Source organism: Hylobates moloch, unplaced genomic scaffold (genome assembly GCF_009828535.3).
Source record: "Hylobates moloch isolate HMO894 unplaced genomic scaffold, HMol_V3 SCAFFOLD_5, whole genome shotgun sequence".
Lineage (NCBI taxonomy): Eukaryota > Metazoa > Chordata > Mammalia > Primates > Hylobatidae > Hylobates > Hylobates moloch.
In genome coordinates, this window is record NW_026652280.1 from 58,167,919 (window position 1) to 58,193,758 (window position 25,840).

At 39.1% G+C, this 25,840-nt stretch overlaps 2 protein-coding genes across 7 annotated transcripts in view; one reads left to right on the forward strand and one right to left on the reverse strand.

Annotated features, from left to right (window-relative positions):
- The window catches only part of ESCO1 (establishment of sister chromatid cohesion N-acetyltransferase 1), a 76,774-nt gene extending 65,107 nt beyond the window's left edge, over positions 1-11,667 (forward strand). For 2 of the 6 annotated variants that reach the window (XM_032152668.2, XM_032152669.2), the window contains exons 9-12: positions 880-969; positions 4,677-4,820; positions 8,066-8,253; positions 10,220-11,426. In XM_032152668.2, the coding sequence (XP_032008559.1) occupies positions 880-969; positions 4,677-4,820; positions 8,066-8,253; positions 10,220-10,367 (570 nt within the window). In that variant the 3' untranslated portion in view covers positions 10,368-11,426. Of the gene's footprint in view, positions 1-192; positions 317-879; positions 970-4,676; positions 4,821-8,065; positions 8,254-10,219; positions 11,428-11,460 lie in introns of those variants that run through there. The other 4 variants (XM_032152670.3, XM_032152667.2, XR_009213506.1 and 1 more) reach the window with 4 other exon arrangements.
- The window catches only part of GREB1L (GREB1 like retinoic acid receptor coactivator), a 242,900-nt gene that overhangs the window by 76,750 nt on the left and 140,310 nt on the right, over positions 1-25,840 (reverse strand). Inside the window, exons 29-34 of the mRNA XM_058438566.1 lie at positions 24,968-25,195; positions 23,914-24,055; positions 22,426-22,626; positions 19,849-19,987; positions 17,813-18,014; positions 7,870-7,931 (exon numbers count right to left, since the gene is read on the reverse strand). Of these exons, the coding sequence (XP_058294549.1) occupies positions 17,851-18,014; positions 19,849-19,987; positions 22,426-22,626; positions 23,914-24,055; positions 24,968-25,195 (874 nt within the window). The 3' untranslated portion in view covers positions 7,870-7,931; positions 17,813-17,850. The remainder of the gene's footprint in view (positions 1-7,869; positions 7,932-17,812; positions 18,015-19,848; positions 19,988-22,425; positions 22,627-23,913; positions 24,056-24,967; positions 25,196-25,840) is intronic.

The following is a 25,840-nucleotide window of genomic DNA, read 5'->3' on the forward strand; positions in this document are numbered from 1 at the left end:
ACTGGAAGTTTAAATGGCTTCTGGAAAGGCTTTTTTATGTAAAGTTGGTTGGGTTAAGACAACTGGAACAACTAGTTAAGCTCATTCCTTCTGTACATATTTTGAACTTCAAAGCTCCTAGTTTTAACCTCTGGTTCAGTCCCATCTTACTAGATTTAAGTGGCTTTTGTTTTGTTTTGTTTTTTTATGCAGGTTCTGCTCATTAATCACCACGAGTGTGGATCTGAAGAAGAGTTTATTACCTCTCTTTTTTTGAGTATGTTTAACTTCAGATACACACAACGTAGCTTCTCCTTCCCTATTAGATTCTTAGAAGGTAGTTATATTTTTTATAGTCTCCTTCTTGTGGCTTTGGTAGTTGTGATCAATAAGCATAAGACTATTCCTTTCATACTGGGCTACTGCATGCAAATCAGTTCATTTAAAACCTCCTGGAGGTCTTTGGCATGCCAGACATAAAACTTGGAGTGTTTGTTTGTGGAGGTAACCATGTTCCAATGAAATATAAGAGTTTAATTCTTTTATCAAGAATCTGGGAGAGTTATAGTTTCTGGGAATTACTGACTTTAAGGGGCTTGCTTTTGGTTTGTGGCTTTCAAAATTAATTTAAAACGGGAAATGATAAATTAGAAATACTCTTGTGGTATTAGATATATCTGAATGAGTAGTAGAGAGAAATTAGCTTTCCTTGTACCTATTGTATACTTAACAAAATAGCCGATTTATCATGCTTTATTAAGCATTAATGAGCATATATTTTTCATGTTTGCAATTTTTAGACAAATTTATGTACTTTTTATCTTGTACGTGGATATAATGAATAGAATATACATAAAATTCATACTTTACATATATATATATATACATATATATATCTAGGGCTGGAAGAAAGAAAGAATTCTGGCTGAATACCCTGATGGCAGGATAATAATGGTTCTTCCTGAAGACCCAAAGTATGCCCTGAAAAAGGTAAATTTCCGGTGAAACTTCATGTAGAGTGGATAATATCATTTTGCAGTTAATTTTTTTTTTTTTTTTTTTTTTTTTCCTGAGACAGAGTCTTGCTCTGTCACGCAGGCTGGAGTGCGGTGGCATGATCTCGGCTCACTGCAACCTCTGTCTCCCAGGTTCAAGCAATTCTTCTGCCTCCGCCTCCCGAGTAGCTGGGACTACAGGTGTGTGCCACCACACCTGGCTAACTTGTATTATTAGTAGAGACAGGGTTTCACCATATTGGCCAGGCTGGTCTCGAACTCCTCACCTCATGATCCGCCTGTCTTGGCCTCTGGATTACAGGCATGAACCACTGCGCCTGGCCCATTTTGCAGTTAAGTTTAAGAGGATAACAGATTGCTGGCATAGTATATTTAAACACCTATTCTGAAAACAGGAAATAAGTGTTTAAAGGGTATAACCCAATTCAAAAATTATGTTAAACTTTGTAGTGTGTCCAGTATATGAATTCTAAATGAATTGAGTACTGTCCAGTATTATTACTAAATTGTCCTGTATTAGTAGTAGTTAATAATTTGAGTGCCAAAGTAGATATGCTTATCTTCTATTAAGTGAATAATGCCAACTAAAAGATTTCACGATCAGAAATAAAAGCTGAATTATAATAATTTGGATAATTAATAAAATGTAAAGTTTCATTCTAAGGGAAAATTTCTAAATAAAAGCTCATTGCAGAAGGGGATTGCTAAGTAGGTCATAGTAAACCTGAAATTAAACATGACTTAATCTTATAATATTTTTAAGATATAAGGATATATTCCGGTTTATAAATATAATGCAGAAACATAAAAGTTTATCTTATCTAGTGTGAGGCAGGTGTTAGTCTAACTTAGAGTTCTATACTTCAAGTGTTCAGAGAGTTTATTGTGTTGAGAAATGAACCAGATAATGAATCTTGGAACCATTTTATTATATAGGTTATTTTAAAAATCAGGAACCATAAGGTAAACTTATAAGTTTAATATGTTCATTACACTTTCAAATAATATACTCAGTATGTTTTTCTTCAACCTCTGGATGCTTTTTCAGAAGAAATACCTCATAATGTAAGCAATGGGTTCAGTTGTTTATCTGAAAAACTTTAGTAATTATACCAGAGTGTATCCCAAATGTCTGGAAACAAGAGGAAAACAGTTTATTATACTTTTTTCTAGGTTAACAATTGGACTTCTTTAAACTTAAGAATACTTCACCTGAAAAGTTGGTTGAAGGAAAATACTTTGCGCCTGTTATTTGAAAGTTTAGCTAATAATCTATTTAAAATATGTAAGTTTATTTTCTGGTTCTTAACTTTAGATACTCTGTTTATCCGAATGGACAATCTTAGATACCCAAATAAGCTTTCATATTACTGCTGCCTAACAGAATAGACAAATAGTATTTACAGTGACATGTAAACATGCCCAACCTGTCTTGTATTTGAAACATTGATTCTTGCACAATAGTAAATTATTGTTGAATTAATGTTGGATCAGTGATTAACCACAGTTGACCCATGAACAGTGTAGTAGTTATGGGTGCCGCCTTCTCATGCAGCCAAAAATCCAACTATAACTTTTTTTTTTTTAAGAGACAGGGTCTTACTATGTTGCCCAGGCTGGTCTTGAAGTCCTGGTCTCAAGGGATCCTCCTGCCTCAGCCTCCGAAAGTGCTGGGATTATAGGCGTGAGCCACCCTGCCCAGCCCAAGTACAACTTTTGATTCCTCCAAAACTTAACTACTAATAGCCTACTGTTGACTGGTAACCTTACTGATAACATAAATAATTGATTAAACCCATACTTAAACTAGTATTTACATATATTCTATGCATTCATGACATACCTAACCTTTTATTGATTTTTTTTTTGATGTTAGTAGGCTACGTGGTTCATCTGCTAGTTTTTTCATATTGTCACAATTCTCCAAAAAATTTTCCAATATATTTATTGAAAAAAACCTACATATAAGTGGACCCACACAGTTCAAACTTTTGTTGTTCAAGGGTCAACTTAAATGAAAATTAAATTAATGAATTTTTGGAATTCCAGCTATTCACATTTGGAAATGCACAGTGGGAACTTTTGCCACACTACCATATGTGGCAACCAGACTTTTCTTAGAAGGAACCCTCAGTAGATGCTAATTTCCTCATTTTAGTTTATCAGAACAAAATCTTAGTAACCCATAATAGGTTAAAAATTTAAATCTAGGGAATTGTGAATCACTTGTCTTTAGGAATTAGGAGTTGTAGGATGCTGTCTCAGGATTAGGAGGACTTAATAACATAGATGAGTGTTATTGGACTCTATTTTTAGTTTTTTTGTTTTGTTTTGTTTTTTAAGAGAATTCCACTCTGTCACCCAGGCTGGAGTGCAGTGGTGCGATCACTGTAACCTCAAACTCCTGAGCCCAAGTGACCCTCCCGCCCCAGCCTCCTGAGTAGCTGGGACTACTGGCAAGTGCCACCACATCTGGCTAATAAAACAATTTTGTAAAGATGGGTTTTGCTGTGTTGCCCAGGCTGGCCTTGAACTCCTCTAGCCTCAGCCTCCCAAAGTGCTGGGATTAATAGGCATCAGCCACTGCTCTCTGGCTTTTGTTTGCAGTATCTTTTAACTGGGGAAGGAACTAATGGTTGAGTACCTACAGAGGTCTTAATTTTGATTGTCTGCAAACAGTTTGAGCTTACCATGTTTGACTTTGGTCAGTTAGAAGCTAAACTGCAAGAAGCATGGTTTGATGCCATAGTAACATTTTGGGTTCACATGTGACTCTGCTGCTTGATTTTCTAGATGTCTAATATCTGACACGGGAAAGTTGTTTAACTTTTGAGTTTTATTTCTTCCATATGTAAGGTGAAGAGCCATAAACCTCCAAGAAATGTGGGATTTAAGTGAAATATTTGTAAAGTGCTTTGAATAATGTCCGGCCTATAAGTGGTTGATAGGAAGTAAACATGAGTTCCTTTTCTCTATACTCACTTTCATTTTACCGATGAGAGTACTAATTAAGGGTTGGGAAGAAAAGTGGCTTGCGTGGCTAAGATTTCAGTGAAGTTCTCTTCAATTCACAAATTAGATACTTCTAATAGGAAGTCTTAATGTTTCTAATGATCTGTTGTAGGAGCTCTCACCCCATCCCTCTTGTTCCTCTTGACTGTTGGGTTTGGCATTCCCCTCCAGTTCTTCCTTCATTTCGCAAAGTGTTCCAAAGGGGTTAAAAAACAGTTACTGATCGGTATAGTCATTCAAAAGAACTCTTTTTTTTTTTTTTTTTGAGATGGAGTCTTGCTCTGTCACCCAGGCTGGAGTGCAATGGCGCGATCTCAGCTCACTGCAACCTCTGCCTCCAGGTTCAAGGGATTCTCCTGTCTTAGCCTCCAGAGTAGCTGGGATTACAGGCGCACACTGCGGCGCCTGGCTAATTTTTTTATATTTTAGTAGAGACGGGGTTTCACCATGTTGCCCAGGCTGGTCATGAACTCCTGAGCTCAGGCAATCCACCCGCCTTGGCCTCCCAAAGTGGTAGGATTACAGGTGTGAACCACCGCGCCCGGCCCAAAAGAACTCTTTAGAGGATGCCCTGCTTGGAATAAAGTTGATCTACTGAACTGAAATAGTGTGTTTTTACATGTATATAATATTTTCATTTAAAAATAATTACTGTTCTTTATTTGGCAGGTTGACGAGATTAGAGAGATGGTTGACAATGATTTAGGTTTTCAACAGGCTCCACTAATGTGCTATTCCAGAACTAAAACACTTCTCTTCATTTCCAATGACAAAAAAGTAGTTGGCTGCCTAATTGCGGAACATATCCAATGGGTAAGTGATTTTTAAAGAGTGTTCTTAAGTAATTTGGTGTTTAATGAGTTTACAACGTAATCCCAAATAACATAAATCCTGATAAATTTGTCTCCATTTTATGTAAGGAGCAGTTTTAATGCAAGAATTCCCATGTGTGAGTCTTTACCATAGTGGAGTAGTGGTTATGCATGGGAATTAGTTTCTCAAGTCAGTAAGATAAAAATTCTATAGAATCAGAATACCATCAGGCTGGGCACAGTGGCTCACGCCTATAATCCCAGCACTTTGGGAGGCCAAGGTGGGTGGATCACGAGGTCAGGAGTTCAAGACCAGCCCTGCCAACACAGTGAAACCCTGTCTCTACTGAAAATACAAAAAATGAGCAGGGCATGGTGGCACGTTCCTGTAGTCCCAGCTATTGGGGAGGCTGAGGCAAGAGAATTGCTTGAACCCAGGAGGCAGAGGTTGCAGTGAGCCAAGATTGTGCCACTGCACTCCAGCCTGGGTGACACATCAAGACGTGGTCTCAAAAAAAAAAAAAAAAAAGAAAAAAAAATAGCCGGGCGCGGTGGTGTGCGCCTGTAATCCCAGCTACCCAGGAGGCTAAGGCAGGAGAATCGCTTGAACCCGGGAGGCGGAGGTTGTAGTGAGCCAAGGTCACACCATTGCACTCCAGCCTGGATGACAGAGTGAGACTCCGTTCCGCCCCCCCCCCGCCAAAAAAAATCAGAATACTATCAAAGTTTATTTTGGAAGTTTCCATGTTAGATACCAATGTAATGTCTTTTTCTATTAGTTCCTCTAGCACTGGAGTAAGTCAAGGCTAGGCGAACTAGAGTGGGCAAAATCCAGCTTGTTTTTGTAAATAAAGTTTTATTGTTGCCCACTCACACCCATTTGGCTCACATATTTATGGCTACTTTTGTACCACAAAGGCAGAGTTGAATAGTTGCAACAGAGGCCAGGTGGACTGCAGTGCCTAAAATATTTACTATCTGTACCTTTATAAAAGGCCCACACTGCCGGGCATAGTGGCTCAGACCTGTAATCCCAGCAATTTGAGAGGCTGAGGTGGGCAGATCAGAAGGTCAGGAGTTTGAGACCAGCCTGGCCAACATGGTGAAACTGTGTCTCTACTAAAAATACAAAAATTAGCCAGATGTGGTGGTGTGTGCCTGTAATCCCAGTTACTCGTGAGGCTGAGGCAGGAGAATCACTTGAACCTGGGAGGCAGAGGTTGCAGTGAGCTGAGATCGTGCCACTGAACCCAGCCTGGACAACAGAGCAAGACACCATCTCAAAAAAAAAAAAAAAAAAAGGCCCACAGCTGGAATAGATCACCACTTCCTTTGTTGAACTCTAAATGAGTAGTTATCTTGTGTTTAGGAGCCAATTTGTACAAAAAACAAACAATGGAATCATGTATGTTTACATTATGAGTGTTAGTAGAAACTGCCGATACCATCCTAAGAGAACAGAAGCTTCTGGACTCCCTAATAATGCTCACTTTGAGGCAGACCTGAATTCTGTCTTTTTCCAGCTGAGTTCTTGCTCATGAACTCAGTGTACATTGTGTGTGACTACTGTTCAGATGGTGTCTTTTAGCATATTAACTCATTTATGCCAAAGGTTGCAACAATTTTTTGATTTTTTGCATGAGTGAAAAATAAGACCTTGGTGATGACCTTGAGCAGTAGGATATAAATAACTCCCACATGCTTAGTGTTCCAGTAATGGAACACTAGGCATAAGTGGGTTAATAGCTGCTTGCACAGCTGTATGCTTGGTCATAAAATTTTCTAAAAAAGTGAAAAGTCAAAGCAAGTTTGCAGGAGTTTCTCTATATATGTTAAGCTACATGTTTTAAAAATTCAGCTGGGTGTGGTGGCACCTGTAGTCCCAGCTACTTGGGAGGCTTAGATCGGAGGACTGCTTGAGCCCAGGAGTTTGAGGCTGTAGGGTGCTATGTTTGTGTCTGTGAATAGCCACTGCACTCCAGCATGGGCAGCATAGCCAGACTCTTGTTTCTTAAGAAAAAATAATAAATGAATAAATATTCAGCCTGAAATTATTATATAGTGCTTATGAACCTTGCTATAACAACAACATTGATTTAAATAAGTAACTGATAGGGTAGTTTGGGGGAATTAATTTGATATAAATTGACTAACTCATAGAAGTTTGCCGTACTGAAATTGAGTTAATTTTACATAGTGCAAACTATTGTGTTTTTAAAGTTCTATTCTACCTAGATCCATAAATGACTTATAGCGATGTTTAGACTAGAAGGATAACTATGTAATGTTTGTTAGGGTTGTTTTTGCTGGCTCGTAACTGTGTTGTGTGTTTGCTTTTAAGTTTTATATCTTGTCCCATCAGAAGGCTAGTCATGGCTGGGCACAGTGGCTCACGCCTGTAATCCAGGAGTTCAACCCCATCTCTACTAAAAATACAAAACTTAGCCGGGCATGGCGGTGCATGCCTGTAATCTCAGCTACTCGGGAGGCTGAGGCACGAGAATCTCTTGAACCCAGGAGGCAGAGGTTGCAGTGAGCCGAGATCGCACCACTGTACTCCAGCCTGGGCGACAGAAGAAGCTCTGTCTCAAAAACAACAACAACAACAACAAACAATTGTGTTATTTTTTGGCAGCTAGACTGGCAGAGATATTTTTTATTTTCTTTTTTTTTTTTCCCCATAAAGACAGCCACCATAAAAGAGATACATGTTTTTTAAGGTACTTTAAAAAAAAAAAAAAGATTGCAGTGTGATGAAATGCCTTTTTAAATTATTGATTTCTCTGCTATCCCTAGTCTCAGTTCTTGTACAACTGTGAAATCTAGAACTGTGACAGCACTCACAGAAACACTTACTGCTGTGTTCTTAACATGTACTTTTGCTGGTTCTTGGAGTGCGCGAGGTAGAGAGAACTGATGTTCAGTTCCTATTGGGGGGCTTCTCATGATGGCAAGGTACTTTGTATATATTACTTGGTTTAATCTCTCAAAATGAGAGATGATGGATATCTCCAGTGAGGAACCCAAAGGTTAGAGAAATCGTAACTTACTTTCATGGTCATACAGCTAGTAAGTGAACTGGAACAGAATGCAGATCCAGGTTGTCTGTTTCCTAAAAATGAGAGTGAAAGCATAAGTGGCCCCATAGTTTGTTAAGCCATTCAAATGTCATAACCTCCTCGACCAGATCAGTATTAGTTGCTAATAATCTCACTTAAATTTTTTCCCCATTTTTGACACCTGTAGGGCTACAGAGTTATAGAAGAGAAACTTCCAGTTATCAGGTCAGAAGAAGAAAAAGTCAGATTTGAAAGGCAAAAAGCCTGGTGCTGCTCAACATTACCAGAGCCTGCAATCTGTGGGATCAGTCGAATATGGGTATTCAGCATGATGCGTCGGAAGAAAATTGCTTCTCGCATGATTGAATGCCTAAGGTAACTTGAATGTAATCCTTTAAATCATTTTTAGTAGTTTAGGACTTAGGCAGAACTTTAGTATAAAGATTGGCATTTAATTAACGTGTATAATCTTTATTTGTATTAATAGTAAATTTTGCATGAGATTATCAGCGTATTGGATCTGTAAGTACTTTTTATGCGAATTTAATGTGAGGAGGAAGAAAGCACTATAGGCTAAACACTATTAATATGAAGCTGTTTCGACTTATTTGTAACTATGATGTTAGGCCAAAATAACCTGCCTATTTCAAGTTGTGCTTCATTTTGAAGAATTTTAAATATAACCAAAGAAATGTGGAAAGTTCCTTGGGAGTTCAGCTTTTAGAGAAATTTATCTTAATTCAAGAATATTATTTGTAAACTATCGAAATCTCTTACTAGTTTTTCTTTTATCACTTGACTGTCAAAGATATCAAAGGGGAGACTCAGAAAAATTGTTTTGTTTTTTGTCCTATAAAGTACCTCTGATAAAGATTAATGAAGGAGGTTAAAATTAATTATTCAAAAGAGGTTTTTAGGTCAGCCAATTTTTTTTTTTTTTTTTTTTTTGAGATGGAGTCTCATTCTGTTGTTCCGGGCTGGAGTGCAGTGGCGTGATCTCTGCTCACTGCAACCTCCGCCTCCCATGGTTCAAATGATTCTCCTGCCTCAGCCTCCCAAGTAGTTGGGATTATAGGCACCCACCACCTCTCGAACTCCTGGTCTCAAGTGATCCACTCGCCTCGGCCTCCCAAAGTGCTGGGATTACAGGCGTGAGCCACTGCATCTGGCCAATTTTTTCTGTTTTTTGTAGAGATGGGGTTTTGCCATGTTCCCCAGGCTGGTCTCGAACTCCTGGGCTCAAGCAGTTAACCACCCTGGCCTCCCAAAGTGCTGGGATTACAGGTGTGAGCCATCGCGTCTGGTCCTAGGTCTTTAATGTCTTACTGCAATGTTTAATAGTTTTCAGTGTACAAGTCTTAATGCTTCTTTTGTTACATTTATTCCCAAGTATTTTTTTTCTTTTTTGGAGACAGCATCTCACTTTGTCACCCAGGCTGGAGTGCAGTGGTGCAAACACAGCTCACTTCATCCTCAACCTCCTGGGCTCAGGAAATCCTCCTGCCTCAGCCTCCTGAGTAGCTGAGACCATAGCCATGTGCCTGCCAAAAATTTCATTTGTTTTGGTACAGTCGGAGTCTTGCTATGTCACCTGGGCTGGCCTTGAATTCTTGGGCTTAAGCAATCCTCTCACCTTGGCCTCCCAAAATGCTGGGATTACAGGTGTGAGCCACTGTGCCTGGCAAGTATTTAATTTTTTCGATGTTATTATAAATGGAATTTTTCCCCCTAAATTTCAGTTTTAGGTTGTTCATTACAAGTGTATAGAAATAGAGTTTACTTTTGAATATCAATCTTGAATATGCAGCCTTCCCAGACTCGTTTATTAGATTTTTTGTTTTTGTGAATTTTTTAGGATCTTCTATAAACAAGGCCTTTTCATCTGCAAAAGAGATAGTTTTATTTCTTTCTTTCCCATCTGGATGATTTTTATTTCTTTTCCTCATAACAAGAACCTCCAATACAATATTGAATAGAAGAGGTGAGAGTAGTCGTCTCTTATTCCTGATCTTTGAGGAACAGTTTTTAGTCATTCACCATTAACTCTCATATTCCTTGATGCTCTTGATCAGATTGAGGAAGTATTTCTACTCTTAGTTGAATATTTTTATCATGAAAAGATGTTGGGTAAATGTTTTTACATTGTTGCTTTTATTAAAATTTAACCTCAGGTTATTGATATTATAGATGAATAATTATTTTCAACAATTTTGAGCATATACAACAGTACCTAAAAAGCTTTTTTCGTCAAATTGTATTTGACAGGTTATTCCAGTTTTAATGATTAGAAAGAATTTTAACATTTCACACTTAACCCCTCCCCCCCGTTTTTTTTTAATAGGAGTAACTTTATATATGGCTCATATTTGAGCAAAGAAGAAATTGCTTTCTCAGATCCCACTCCTGATGGAAAGCTGTTTGCAACACAGTACTGTGGCACTGGTCAGTTTCTGGTATATAATTTTATTAATGGACAGAATAGCACGTAAAACAAATTCTTGCCTACACCACTAGAAGACATCTATTGAAGAGAATGGATTGGTTGCTGACTTTAACCAGGAACTAGGGCCATTTTTATTACAACGAACTCAGGACTGGCAACAACCATATGGTTGTTCCATTTTCATAAAATTGGAAACAATGCAGTAATAGCTTATTGTTTTGTTTTTTAAAGAAGATATTTTATTATCTTTTACAGAAATTTATGATTGATGTATTTTATCTATAGTTATTTAGACATGTTTACATGCAGCAGATAATTGTTCATAGTGGACTGAAAACTAATGCAAGGACTATGGTCTCAGTGATAAGTATATTTTGAAGTTCTTAATATGGAAATATACCAGTGTAGCTTGGTACTGTATTTTTTTATATTGATCTGCTGATACCAGTGATAGGCTTAAAGATTGTATTTTCACAGAGTGGAAATCAATTTTTTTAGTTACTGTTCAAGGAGGGTGCAATATTAAGTGTTTTGGAATTTGCAGCTAATTTTTAAAAGGCCTGAACTATACTTTGAAGAAACTCCTATAGAAAAGGAAAGCTCCAGCTAGATAGGAAGAATTAGAATATTGAGCTTTTTTTTTCCTGATTTTTCTCTTTCCTATCTTTGATGGAAGGAGGAAGTAGAAAGTGGTAAAGAATTGAGGCTTTCCTTCTTGGAGAGCTGTAAATGACAAGCATTAGGAAAGGTACTCTCCTAGATTCATTATTCTTTCATTGTGATTTCACTTTTAAAATAAATGGCAACTTGGCACACCTAGGCTATTAACAAATCTCAAAGAGGTTTATAAAAACCTATAGAATACTTGGAAGCAAAGTATGGATGACTCGGTATCTGCTTTGTTATTCCTCAGAAATACTGCACTGAGTATATGCCCTCATTACTGGACTTCATTTTGATACTTGTCTATCCTTCATAGTGCCCTCTACTTTTAAAGGGTTTATATGTTGAAAAACTGCTGTGGCCTTTTATGACCTGTATATAATGTAGAATAAAAATAATAAAATACTTGATAGCTTTTTCTAAGTGACCAATGTACTAACTGAGATAATGGTGTGTTGTCATTTGTGCTTTTTCAGGGTGTTTTTTTGGTTTGATATCTTGAAATATGATTAAAACATTGGCTTCCTAAAGGCAGTTTCCACCAGTTCGCCAAAGGATCATTATGTCAGCAGCAAATCAGCTGAACTTCATCTCCAAAGGCAAAATCCTTTCTGATTATTTTAGTAACGTGGTACTTTTATGTTTCAAATAAATGAAGGGCCCACAGCCCAAGAATGAATTACCACTATGGTTCAACTTAGGTTATTTTTATGAGCTGAAATGATCATATCTCAGTTGAAAACTGGCTAAAATTTAGGGCCTTAAATTAACAGGTATACATTTTATTTCCCTATAAATTTTTGCTTTTAAAATTTCTAGGCCAGGCGTGGTGGCTCACGCCTATAATCCCAGCACTTAGGAAGGCTGAGGCGGGCGGATCACAAGGTCAGGAGTTCGAGACCAGCCTGACCAACATGGTGAAATCCCGTCTCTACTAAAAATACAAAGATTAGCTGGTTTTGGTGGTGTGCACCTGTAATCCCAGCTACTCGGGAGGCTAAGGCAGGAGAATAGCTGGAACCTGGGAGGTGGAGATTGCAGTGAGCAGAGATTGCACCATTATATTCCAGCCTGAGCAAAAAGAGCAAAAAACTCCACCTCAAAAAAAAAAAAAAAAAAATTTCTAGAGTGATATAAGACTCTATACATTTTGTATGGGTAGAATGATAGGGCACGGTAAATATTTCCCTGTGATTCATAATGCTGGTCTAGCTTTTTTTTTTTTTTTTGGAGACAGAGGCTCACTCTGTCACCCAGGCTGGAGTGCAATGGCATGACCTCAGCTCACTGCAACCTCCTCCTCCTGGGCTCAAGCGATTCTCCTGCCTCAGCCTCCAGAGTAGCTGGGATTATAGGCGCCTGCCACCACGGCCGGCTAATTTGTTTTTGTATTTTTTAGTAGAAACAGGGTTTCACCACATTGGCCAGGCTGGTCTCAAACTCCTGACCTCATGTGATCCACCTGCCTCGGCCTCTCAGAGTGCTGAGATTATAGGTGTGAGCCACTGCACCTGGCCCTAGCTTTTGATACTATCATTTCCCTTTGGGCTTGAGACTCTTCTAGTCAATCCTGGTCTCATTGTTTGCCTGACAGGTACCATGGTTTTAAAAAAAAAAAAAAACAATGAAATTTTGGGATATAGTGTAGACTCTCTAGTAACTGTTAACCTCATAATACAGGTCCAATTTCCATAAACAATAGTATACTACTTTGACTACTTTTGACTTGGTTTCAAGGCGACCTGAAGGTGGAAGGGGAGGGTATATTGGGTGGTTGGTTGAAATGTTACTATTACTGAGAAACCAGTTTATTTTCAGGTTTATACTGAAGATATAGCCTCCCAAATTTTACAATTTAGGTATTTCTCTAAGAATAGTATTATTAGTTAATACCTAACATTTGAGTGTTTGCTATGTGTCAGACCCTGTGTGTTTAGTGCTGCATTATTTTATGTAATCATTACGACAGTCCTATGAGGTAGGGTTTATAATGGAGGAATCTGGAACTTAGAAGATAATTAAGAGCAGTTTATATGAAAAGTGTTGAAATACTGAACTAAAGTTGTGATGTGGAGATGAAGACGAGACAGATACACATTGAAAAGATAAAATTGAAGAACTGACACAGTTGAATTGATAGGAATTTATAAACAACTAGAAAAAGATCATGGCAAAGAGGTTAAGGTAAGTGGGTATTTTGGTTTGGGTAACTGAGTTAGATTGACAGATGGGAATACAGGGGAATTAGGTTGGGAGGATTGGATGGGGATGCCCTCAGTTTTGGTCAAGATTTTAAGGTGGTTGTAGAATCTCTAAGTGGAGATACCTTTTAGTATACAATTGGATATGTGAATCTAGAGTTTGAGAAAGGTTCTAACTGAGAAACAAATTTATGAGTTTACTTATTTATTTGAAGGTTCAGAAGGTCACCCTGGGGTTTGTAAAATGGGAAGGTAGAAGAGAGTTGTGAGGTACACCATCATTTAAGAGTCTCAAAGAAGACTGCCTAAGAAGGCGTGAGCAGCAAGGTAGGAGAGCCAGAAGAGAGTGGTAGAAACCAAGGGAAAAATGTCAAGAATCAAAGAATGGTCAACCCTGTCATACCACAAGTGAAGACTGAAGAGAGCCCAAGTGATGTTAGGAAAAGAGCAGTCTCAGTGGAGTGGTGGAGGCAGCAGGGACACAGTGAGTATACACTAATGGCCACAGACTGCAGAAGAAGGTGAGCCTGTAATTGCTGACTATATAAAGGTGCTTATAAATTTTTTGTTAGCAGCCCTCATATAGTTGTTGGTTGTTTATAAAAATGTCTAGCATAGAGACATTGTAAGAGCCACAAATATAGTCAGGAACTACAAGATTTTATGGATGATGCCTTTACCTGCATGGACACACAAATTAAAAGCAGTATTTTACTACTTCATAATACGCAAGAGTGAACTTGGTTTGTCTACTGAAAGCCTGACTGTTGTAAGGACAGTCAGTGAGTACAACAAACCTGCAGTGTTATTTTAATTGTTCTTGTTTACTTTGCACGGCTGCCCAGCTATAGAGTCTTACCCTTCTGGATGGGAACACAACTGTATTCCTGCCCATCCACATTGCAGCTAGGGTTGAGATTGCTGAGTTGATTTCTAGGGTAGTGACTCTAGACATACATTTTCTTTCTCATGGCTCTTGAGTCTTTTGGCAGAAAAAGGGATGAGTTCTGTCTTTTAGCAACCCCCCAACCTTCTGGTAAAAATAAAATACATTGGACTAGTAAAAATAAAATATTTGGAATGAAGTGGTCAGAAAACAACTTACGGGTGTTGCCTTTTTTTTTTTTTTAAACTTAATAAGCATCTATTGTCATAGTCACTGAAGTAGATGCTTTAACGCAACACTTGATAGTTGAGAGCACAGTGAATTTATTATGTGAATGACTTTTTCATTGGCCTTAGAGGCAATTCCTAAAGTCATCTTTAGCAGTATTTTTACTGTTGTTGTTTTGTTTTCAGTGAAGCCAAGGTTTCAGTGTTAGAGTAGTAATTCTCCTAGTCTCAGAGGAAGCTTTAAGGACCAGTTTCCAGTTTCTGTGTCTAAAGAGAAGCTTGAGAAATGTTCGTTCTCTGGATGTTGTTTCAGGCCTAAGTAGTTTAGTGTGATGTTGCAGCAGTCAGTTTCACAGTTAATAGTCTTTTCAAGGCAGCTGCTTTGGAATGTATAGTGGAACACCAGTAGTCTTGACTTTCCTCTGAAAGTCTGTCATTACACGTACAAATATTTGTTGCCCTTCCTGAGGGTTCTCTGGCCTAGAAGATTGTTTTCATGGAATCTATGTCAAATTCTTTTAATTTACTACACTTTATTAATAGATTGAAAGCCATTTTTCTGGGACAACAAAGTTATTCTCAAAAGTTGGTAAAATTTTTAAGAAGATATAATTCATACTACAATAACACCATCTTCATACTACATAGTTCTAGCAACTTTGAGACGCTCTCAAAAAGTTTGAGAAGTTTTAACTGCAAGTTAACAATAGCACCTTGTATTAGTTTTAGCAACCCAAAGTTCTGTTTCCAAAAGGACATCAAAGTGAGTGTAGTTGCAGTCTGTCAAATAAAAGATTGGGATCTACTATGTATGTTTTAAACATCTCTTTAATCTTGGTTGTCCAACCTATAATGTGACTTCCAGCCTTTTTAGGACGTTGCCAGAGTCAGGGAGCTTGTTTTCTTAACATGACAGAAAACTATGAAGAAAAAATAACTTTTTGGAGGGGGTGGGAGATAACTTTAATACATTAAGCAAATTAAATCAAAGGACAAAACATAACAGTAGACACAAGACAATTTTGAATCATTAACAAAATGTGAGGTAGACTAGTGAAATTCACCAAATTTTGGTTAAGAACATTTTACAGTAATAAAGTAACACAGGTGCCCCATTTTCTAAAAATCACAAAAAGCAATTGCATAAATTACAGCCAAAAAAAATTGACTACAACAATTCTCTTCTAGTTTTTAGTTTACATTCAGTATTAACCTGTGTGAACTGTCATACATGCTGAGGTTCAGCACGTCTACAGGTGAGTTACTGTGTGGGCCTAGCGAATCCATTCATCCCACATCAGTGTCCTAAGGGATTGCAAAGCTTAAAGCTGAACACACTAGGATATATATATATACACAAATCATGGTGTCCTGTGCTTGTGCAATTTTATCCTTAAAGAAGGACCTAACATACTCAAGAATTATACTGATAAGATGATTTTAAAAGATCCAAACATTAGTAAGATAGGCTTTGAAAAGAATAGGCAGGTCAGTTTCTCTATTATGGGGGTGATGGTCTTTTGGCTTTATTCTGGCATATCTATCTCTTCCACAGAGTTAAATAGTATTTAAGAGCTCATAATAATAATTTGAATTTTCAGAGTGCAGCCCTAACTAATGGAGTACCTGCATCTGATGTAACTACTTAAAAAAAAGTTCTTTAAACTATGAAGTCATAAAGCCAGAAGAAACCCTGAGAGGCCATCCACCCCAGGTACAATTGTTTTAGAATTCTTTCAAGTATTTTATTTGCCCTATGTAAATGTTATTGGAATATTGCACAGACAGTGGGTTTCTTGGTATTATTTGCATTAGGCCCTTTCAACAAAACAGGAACAAGTGAAATACATTCATATTTAAACCAAACTGCTTCAAAACATACCTCTTTACCAAAAATTCTGCTGTACTAAAATTAAGGAGTATTTTTTAAAGCATATATAAGGCAGGTCCTCTTTGAAGGACAATTAAAAATGGGGTTAAAAGGAATTGTTCACTTCAAAATACAGTTAAAGCATTATAAGTAGCTATATTAAAACCAAGAGATCTGCAAACCATTTTTAGTCTAATACATTCCATGTTTTCACTAGCTTTGTAAACTCCTTGTTGTCATAAGATAATAAAGCTGGTCAATTAACACTATTTGTTCTAAGTAAATGCAGGCTTAGTAGGCCCCTCAGTAGTTTCAGGTCACAAACAAGATCGATTCAAGTAAAAATGGCCATTTGAAGTGGGGATAAAGTAGTAAATATGGGCTAATGAGAAAACTCTGAAGAGATTGTTCAATGATGAGAACTGGAGTAATTTAAGAGTAAATTTCTAAGACTTAGTTTTGTCTAGAACACTTTCTAAAAATAATGTTTTTGATTAAAATATTTGAGAAATCTGTAGAAACATATGCCTCCCATTGCTAATACTGGACAAACACCCCCTGCTGATTTTAATGAATCAGAAAGACTCTTAATGGAGTCTTCCTTACTCCTCACAAGAGTCACTGGTAAGATTAAGTAAAAAAAATTTCTCTTTCTATGGCTCAATTTCCCAATTCGGCAATTTCTGTGGTGTTGTCTGTGTAAGGTGGTAATATTTAGTGCATCTTTTAAAGGAAGCTTTGCTTGAGTCCCTGAAAGGAAGCAAACTAGTTTCACTCTGCAACAGAACCTCAGCCTGACATTTAGGTTTGCTGGTGCCAACTGCTTAATTCTAACCAAATGGTGGGTGCAGGTTACCTGCTGAAAGCTTAACTCAACTGACTTAATCAAGTTCTTGCAAAAGATTAATCACTGTTCCATAGTCTCATAGATAAGATATTCTTAAAGACTGGAAACACATTTAAAGAATGGGTAAAGCAAAGGAATTAGGCTAGGAGAAGATGCATAAATGCACACAATGCCTGCTCTGCATTTACTGATTTGTTTGTTCAGTTTAAATAGTAAACTTTTAACTCCTGTGGAAATTTTGCCAAAAGTTTCAATACATAGAAGATTATAAATCTTAAACTAACACTGCACAGAGAAAGACAGAGCTACTTATTTTTTTAAATACAAATATCGTCTACATTCTATCATTTCAAACCCCTGAGTAATACTGTACCAAAGTACAGATCTGAAGAGAAACTGAGGGTTCAGGCCTCAAACGTTAATCTTCAATTAATTCCACACCAATGGCATGAGTCTCATGTAACACATTCAGGCTAGTTAATCCTGACAGTCAGTTTCCCCCTAACATAGTGTAATAGAAAAAAATAATGCAAACTCCATATTCACTCTCCAAAGTATATCCTCCTCAGGATCCCATGGGCAGACCGTATCTTAAGTAATTGCATAACTGCCTAGGGTAGAGTTTACCTGAATTTAAGGGTCCTGTAATTGGAACTGAAGGAAAGTGATGTCCCCAAAGACCTGGATCGGATTTGGGGAGTTCTTTGGAGAATTTAGACAAATATGTTGCACTTTGCTTCACAGTGATTGTACTTTAAAGGAAAAAAAAAACTCAAATTTTTTCTGTCCCATCCCACCTAGGCATCTTTCTGCTGTTTTTGGTCTCTTCAAAAGCTCATACATGACGTCCAGTAAGAAAGTAGAGAGGCTTGTCATCACTGCTGTTAGCAGTTTGAAACTCGTCCCGGAGGCGGAACTGCCACTCATCTTCTAGCTCTAAGCGGACAATTGTTTGGCGCAAGGAACTTCTGTCTTGGCAGATGACACACAGCGTAGCACCTTCAGGAAAAAAGACAGAAATATGTCCTAGGCTCAGGGATTGAGTTTATAAAGAATTTTATCTCTGATTATATTTCCTAAGCTAACACATCTGAGAACCAACAGATGGATAAGCAAACTACCAGAATTGTTTAATTTTATTAAGTAGTTTTGCAAATTTAGTAATTTTTTTTTTTTTTTTTGATGGAGTCTTGCTCTGTCTCTAGGCTGGAGTGCAGTGGTGCGATCTCGGTTCACTGCAACCTCTGCCTCCTGGGTTCAAGCAATTCTCCTGCGTTAGCCTCCCAAGTAGCTGGGACTACAGGCGTGTGCCACCAGGCCCAGCTAATTTTTTTTTTTTTTGTATTTTAGTAGAGATGGGGTTTCATCATGTTGGCCAGGATGGTCTCGATCTCCTGACCTCGTGATCCACCTGCCTCAGCCTTCCAAAGTGCCGGGATTACAGGTGTGAACCACTGCGCCCAGCCCAAATTCAGTAATTTTTAAAAGAGTATAAAGTAAGTAATCTTCCAACCACATTCCCTCTTCCCTGTGATAACTAATGTTATATTTCTCATGTGTTCCTCCTAGATTAGGGTTTCTGAACCTCAGCGCTACTGGACTTGGATAATTCTTTGTTGTGGGGGCTATTCTGTGTCTTCCTTTTTTTTTTTTTTTTTTTTTGGAGACAGAATCTTGCTTTGTTGCCCAGGCTGGAATGTGGTAGCGCAATCTTGGCTCACTGCAACCTCCGCCTCCTGGGTTCAAGCAATTCTCCTGTCTCAGCCTCCCAAGTAGTTGGGACTACAGGTGCACGCCGCCACTCCCAGCTAATTTTTTGTATTTTAGTAGAGACGGAGTTACACAGTGTTGCCCAGGCTGGTCTCAAACTCCTGAGCTCTGCCAATCCACCCACCTTGGCCTCCCAAAGTGCTGGGATTACAGGCGTGAGCTGTCACAGCTAGCCTTGTTCTGTGTCTTGTAGTATGTTTAGAATCTAAACATCCTCCAGTCTTGGCTTCTGCCCACTGTATGCCAGCAAGCAGCAGCCTCCAGTGTGACAATCAGAAGTGTCTCTGTCTCCTGGGAGGCAAAATCTACCATTCCCCCATCCCCAATAAGTCTCTAAATAAATAAATAAGTGAACGAATGAATGCACAGTCCCCCCACAACCCCGCTCCCTGTTCTCATGCTGCACAGTGTTCTGAACCTCACTTTCTTCACTGATCTCAAAGGTCATTTTATAAGGATTATCTGTGATGTTTAATCTTAGTTTGTTCTTAGACCAGTCTCTCTTTTTTTTTTTTTTGAGATGGAGTTTCACTGTTGTTGCCCAGGCTGGAGTGCAATGGCGCGATCTTGGCTCACTGCAACCTCTGCCTTCCGGGTTTAAGCGATTCTCCCACCTCAGCCTCCTGAGTAGCTGGGATTACAGGCATGTGCCACCACACCCGGCTGATTTTGTATTTATTCATTTATTTTTGAGACGGAGTCTCGCTCTGTTGCCCAGGCTGGAGTGCAGTGGCACGATCTCGGCTCACTACAAGCTCCACCTCCCGGGTTCACGCCATTCTCCTGCCTCAGCCTCCCCAGTAGCTGGGACTTCAGGCGCCCACCACCATGCCTGGCTAATTTTTGTTGTATTTTTTAGTAGAGACGGTTTCACCATGCTAGCCAGGATGGTCTCGATCTCCTGACCTCGTGATCCACTCGCCTCAGCCTCCCAAAGTGCTGGGATTACAGGCGTGAGCCACTATGCCTGGTCTCAAGTTCTTTTTAAAAATATCTTTATCTTCTGTATTTTGCTCAGTGGGAACCAATAGCAATTACAAGCAAGATACTAAATTTGACTTACCTTTTAGAAATTTAAATTTCTTAAGAAGATCAGCACCTACAAAAGAGTCACAGAGGTACAAAAGGAGTCCACTGAAAAACACCCCTTCACAGTTGACATTGCTGGAGTGGGGTCTGGAGCTGATATAGCATACGGCCACCTGAAATCATCAAGCAGAAATAACATGGGCATTTCAAGAGCAAGCAAAATATCTGCAGTTCAGCAGAATGAGGAGTCAGTACCTTCCTTTTTGTCTATTTCAGGATAAGGTAAAGGAGATGAGTTTTTTCCAATGTTAACTTAAATGGCTTGGTTAGTTAAGCTTTGCAGCCTCTTTTATGTAGCATGCCAAGTGTTAACCTATTTAAAGCTTCTCTTATTTATTTCTCATAATAAAGGACTATTAGGAGACAAATTAGTAGTAAGAAACAAGCCCTTTCATTTAAGAGTCTTATCAAATTTAAAAAACTACCTTCCACAAAAAAGCATACTTAGGAAAGATTAAATGTTTGGATTGCCTTATTGGTGAGAATAAGAAATATTTTTGACCAGCTTTCCATTTAGATATACTTAAATTTTCAATTGGATGGAAGCTTAAGACAGTGCATGGGCTGGGTGTGGTGGCTCACGCCTGTAATCCCACCCCTTTGGGAGGCCGAGGTGGATGGATCATCTGTGGTCAGGAGTTAGAGAGCAGCCTGGCCAACGTGGCAGAATCCCATCTCTACTAAAAAATACAAAAAAAATTAGCCAGGCGTGATGGTGCACACCTGTAATCCCAGCTGCTTGGGAGGCTGAGGCAGGAGAATCGCTTGAACCCTGGAGGTGGAGGTTGCAGTGAGCCAAGATTGCACCATTGCACTCCAGCCAGGGTGACAAGAGTGAAACTCCATCTCAAAAAAAAAAAAAGACTGCATGAATTTAAATTTTGGGTTCTATCTGGCTTCTGTGAACAGATGATAACTGCAAAAATTACAGAGAAGTAAGTAAGATAGTTGGGAGTTAAAACAGTGGAATGGCTAAATGCATGAGCCAGTCTGCTTGGGTTCAAATACTGGTTCCTCCATTTAGTAGCCATGGAACAATGAGCAGTCTCCTTCATTTCACTATACCTCAGTTTCCTCATCTGTAGAGATAACAATAGTACTTGTTTCATAGGATGTTTTCTGAATTAAATAACTTAGTATTCAGTAAATGTTAGCTGTTGTTAGGTATTGAGATTGTGTTAATACCTAGAGCCCTGGACTCTAGGATAGGGGAATTGGAATATCTGGATCAGACATGTAAATTACATACATCTTTTACAGTACTTACATAAATACTGTAAAAGATGTTATTAGATCTCATGGGTGTGGGTTTTTTTTTTTTTTTGAGATGGGGTCTCTGTCACTTAGGCTGTAATGCAGTGGCACAAATCAGATCACTGCAACCTTGAATTCCTGGGGTCACGTGATCTTCCCACCTCAGCCTTTTGAATAGCTGGGACTACAGGCATGCGCCATCACACCTGGCTAATTATTTTTATTTTTTGTAGTGACAAGGTGTTACCATGTTGTCCAGGCTGGTCTCGAACTCCTGGCCTCAAGTGATCCTCCCACCTCAGCCTCCCAAAGTACTGGGTTATAGGCATGAGCTTCTATGCCTGGCCTTTACATCTGATGGTTTTTAAGGTTCCTTCTACTTCTAAAATTCTATAATTCATTACCCAATCTACAGTGTAGATTATTGAAACATAAAAATGGGAATGTAAAATGTTTACACTGTGAAGTTTTAAAAATTAGTTTCCAAAACTGAATACAGTTGGACTTTAGCGTTAAAAGAGTATGTGTATGGATATGTGTGTTTTTTTCAATACGTACAAAGAAAAAGCCCTGGAAGGAAATGTAGTACACCAAAATGTTCTTCTGGCAGGTGACTTTACTTTCTTATCATTTTAAAACATTTTTTACAAGGAAGATGTAGTACAGTAATCATTTCTAAAGGCACAGCTTAGTAGCAGGAGCCTGGAAGTGCAAGTGGCAGTTTTAAAAAAAACTAAAACGTGAAAAATTTTAGAAAGAAGTCCAAGGGGTGGAAAGTGGAGAAATGCCACCTCTAAAGGCTTTAGGTGGTACACGTTTATTTGTTCAATAATCACTGAGCTCCTCTTAACGTATGTCTAAAACAATGGCTAAGACATTGTGTGTCTTTGAAGAACTCACACTTTTATGAAGAAAAACCCACATAACTACAATATAATCTGATGAATGTTAAGAGAAGTGGGAGCAAGCAACTGCTGCCCAAAGTCACGGAGGTAGGCTTCTCAGAGATGCTGACAGCTGAGTTGTATGTTCTCTGGCTCATTTGTGGAGATAAAATAGGCATGGGGAGAGCAAACTGCCATTGCATGTTGTGTGAGCCTTTGCATAAGTGAGTATGCAAAAGGGCAGAAATACAAGTTTTAATCTGTATTACTATCTTTAATAAAAGTTCTGGCAAAGGACCAGACTGGCATCTTGATTTATATTTCATGTCACAGGCTCCTTTTTTGCAAACAGCTAAAATGAGAAAGAAATGGATGGATGTAGGTAAGCACAGTATCCCCCACACCCTTTTTACCTCTGGTCCAATGTTAAGGTAGCAGTCAATGGCCAGCACAGGACTCCTGAAGTTATGGATGGCTTTGGGGAAGAGTTTATATGAGGCGTGCTGAAGGAATTTCTCCAGGAGAAACTGTGCAGGGGCTGCCAGTAGCGTGTGTTCACTGTCGGGAGCACAGATGTATTGAAGGGGCAAGATGGGTGCTAAGCTCTCTGACACCTGAAATCAGAGCCGAGATGATCATGGGAAACTTGTCTGTCACTGGATTAAACAGGTGAGGAAACACTGAATTGTATCCTAACAGTCCCCAAATAATAGCAGTAGCACAGTGAGGGGTGCTAGGTTCAAATGTATGTTAGTAAAGTGTCCTGAAAATTTTTTTCTCTTGGGAATAGTACAATAGGATTTAATGTAAGTTACACACAGCGAGGGCAGAAGAAAGCAGGCTTCTCTGAAAGTTACCACATTTAACAGGTACATTGTGAAATCCAATCGGAAGCCTTTTACAGTGTGTATGGGTTAAATCCTATCTCATCTTAACTCCACCCCAGAACCCCACCAAAAAAATGGCAAAGAAAGAGGTTTCTAAGCTCCGCTGGTAGCCCCCATGCTGTGAATTACTAGATTCAGTAGATTTCTTAGAAAAGGGTAGTAATACAAGTTTTGATCTATATTACTATCTTTTAAGAAACTTCTAGCAAAGGACCAGACTGGCATCTTGATTTATATTTCTCTCATGTATTACATAAAGAATGTAAAAATGTGGTGGGGCATGGTGGCTGAGGCAGGAGAATCGCTTGAACACGGGAGGCAGAGGTTGCAGCGAGCCGGGATCACGCCACTGCAGTCCAGCCTGGGCGACAGAGCAAGACTCTGTCTCAGAAAAAAAGAATGTAAAAATGTAAAGTTTGCCATCTTGAAACTAAAGCTTTGAAGGATGTGTTAAGGCTTAAATCCAAAGAAACTTAGATTTAAGGCTGACATCTAAAGCAATTTTGTTGGATTGTCAAAACAAATGTTTTGGCTCTAGATGAGTCTAACAGAAATGAGATTGAAAATTTGACATTAAGAACTCCCTAATGGCCGGATGTGGTGGCTCATGCCTGTAATCCCAGCACTTTGGGAGGCCAAGCTGGGCAGATCACTTGAGGTCAGGAGTTCAAGACCAGCCTGGCCAACATGGTGAAACCCCGTCTCTACTAAAAATATAAAAATTAGCCAGGCGTGGTGGCACGGACCTCTAATCCCAGCTACTTGGGAGGCTGAGGTACGAGAATCGCTTGAACCCAGGAGGCAGAGGTTGCAGTGAGCCAAGATCACGCCACTGCTCTCCATCCAGCCTAGGGGACAGACTGTCTCAAAAAACAAAACAAAACAAAAAAACTCCCTTGTGTTATTTCACTTTTCCAATAAAATGGGAAGTGCTTAATGCCAACATCTAATAACGAAGATAGTCATTATCATTGTGCTTATTTTCAGCACTTGAATCAAGCTTGCGGTACTCACCATGATCTTTGGTTTAATGATAAAGTCCCTTTGCCCTCCAACCTGAACATGTTTCTTCATGAGACTGAAGTTATTAAAGCGGCAGATGAGCAGGCCACTACTGTTCGTTCTCAGATTAAAGTCAACATCTTCACAGAAATACCTAAATTGTAACCACAACAATAGTTTTCTTCGGCTGGCCTATCTCAACCATGATAACTATACACAGAGAAATAAATGTGTGGCAAGATATTAGGAGCCTAAAATAATCAACCATGCTTTTGTGGAGCTGGCCCTCATAACACTGACCTGGAAAAACTCTTGACTTGGGCATTACAGCCTTTAAAGGAAGGGGAAAGTGAGATGATCTTTGTCCCAGCTATGTCACAGGTTTTAGGTATCCCTATGCAAAAACAGGACTATATTCCTATTTGATACACTCCGGCAGAACAGGAATGCAGAGGTGCTCCCAGCTTTAAATTTCTGGCTACAAGCAGGATGAGGCCTCTGTCAAATGTAAAACAGAAGTGAAAGCAGCAGCTATTCTATAACCGTAAGGTTGGTATAAGGACTTGATGGTTCCTGCCTTCTTGCTTGGCCGTCTCAGGTTTTGTAGGAACCTGGACATAACTTATTTGGGAGGCAAGGCCATGGCTACCCTGCTCATCCCCATCTGCTGCCTTTTCCCTACAGTAGGATTTCCCTGAATCCTACTAACATCCAGGAAAAGTGATTTCCTTCTGAGTCTGGAGGGTGAAGGAGGCTTAGTCTCAGATGTTTGTGGGTCCACACATGGACTTGAGTCAGTAGTTTTTGTGTCTTGAGTTCTTGTTGAATAATGAGATGGCTAAAGTGTTTTCTCTAAGCATTTCACATTGTAACCCCTGTTAAGGTCTAGGTCAGTTTGGTGATAAAGGGGCACACTTTGGGGCATTTGATCCCCCTTTCTCCTTGCCCACATAAAGAGTCAGCTTCTCAATTGAAGACATACGAATAAAAGCATTACAGAGGCTAGAGCTGGGCAGAAGCAACCAGTAGATGCCAGGATTACCTGCATCCATGAGGCCTGACTTACCTGTTGAAGTCATACTGCACATTCTGAGTCAAGTCTATGTTGAGGAGAATGAAATCATGCACGTGACACCTAGAGAATGGGGCCTTTAGGCTCTGAGAAGTCAGCTTGCTGCTCCATTTCTGTATGCCCAAGATTGCATAGTGGACAATTTTTGGTGTGGCTTCAATGTGCTGCAAGACAGTCTTCAAGGACACATTCTTACTGGAAACTCCTATTTCCATGGGCTGGCTATGAAACATAGTTTATATAAGATGTTGATAAATATTACGGAAGAGAGGATCATTTTTTAAGTCTCTACACACTACTCTATACCAGTAATACTCTCAAGGATAAAATTAACTGATTTACTTCGTATTAGCAAATGGAGAAGAATGTCAAGCCCAGTTTTCACACTGCCTGTCACTATTATAAAGAAACTGCCTTTTGGGGTGGGGCATATCACTTTTGGGCAAAGAAAGAAATCCGGCCCCTGTGTCAGAGTGAACAATGAATAAAGAGTTGCCAAAGAAGAGGCAGCCGGAGGTTGGAAGCATAGTGGTATCCTTCCCAGTTCTGGTAATTGTGTATAACAAGGAATATTTGAAAATTTCACTGGTTTCAAATCCAAAATAGGAACAAGGACACAAAATCACAATGTTTGAGCTGGAAGGGGCTTAAAGGTCAGCTGGCACAGTGTTGCAATGGGAGTGGTATTGAATTTTGGGGGTTTATTGTGTTGGACTTCTTAAAATGTTTGGCATTCTCTGGTCCTCACAGATGCCCCTGACCAGCACCCCCTAGCAATGTGAGGGGGCACTACCCCAAGGAGAGAACCACTGATTTGGCCCAGGCATAGTTTTACAGATGATGGACTTGAGATATGGAGAGGTGAGA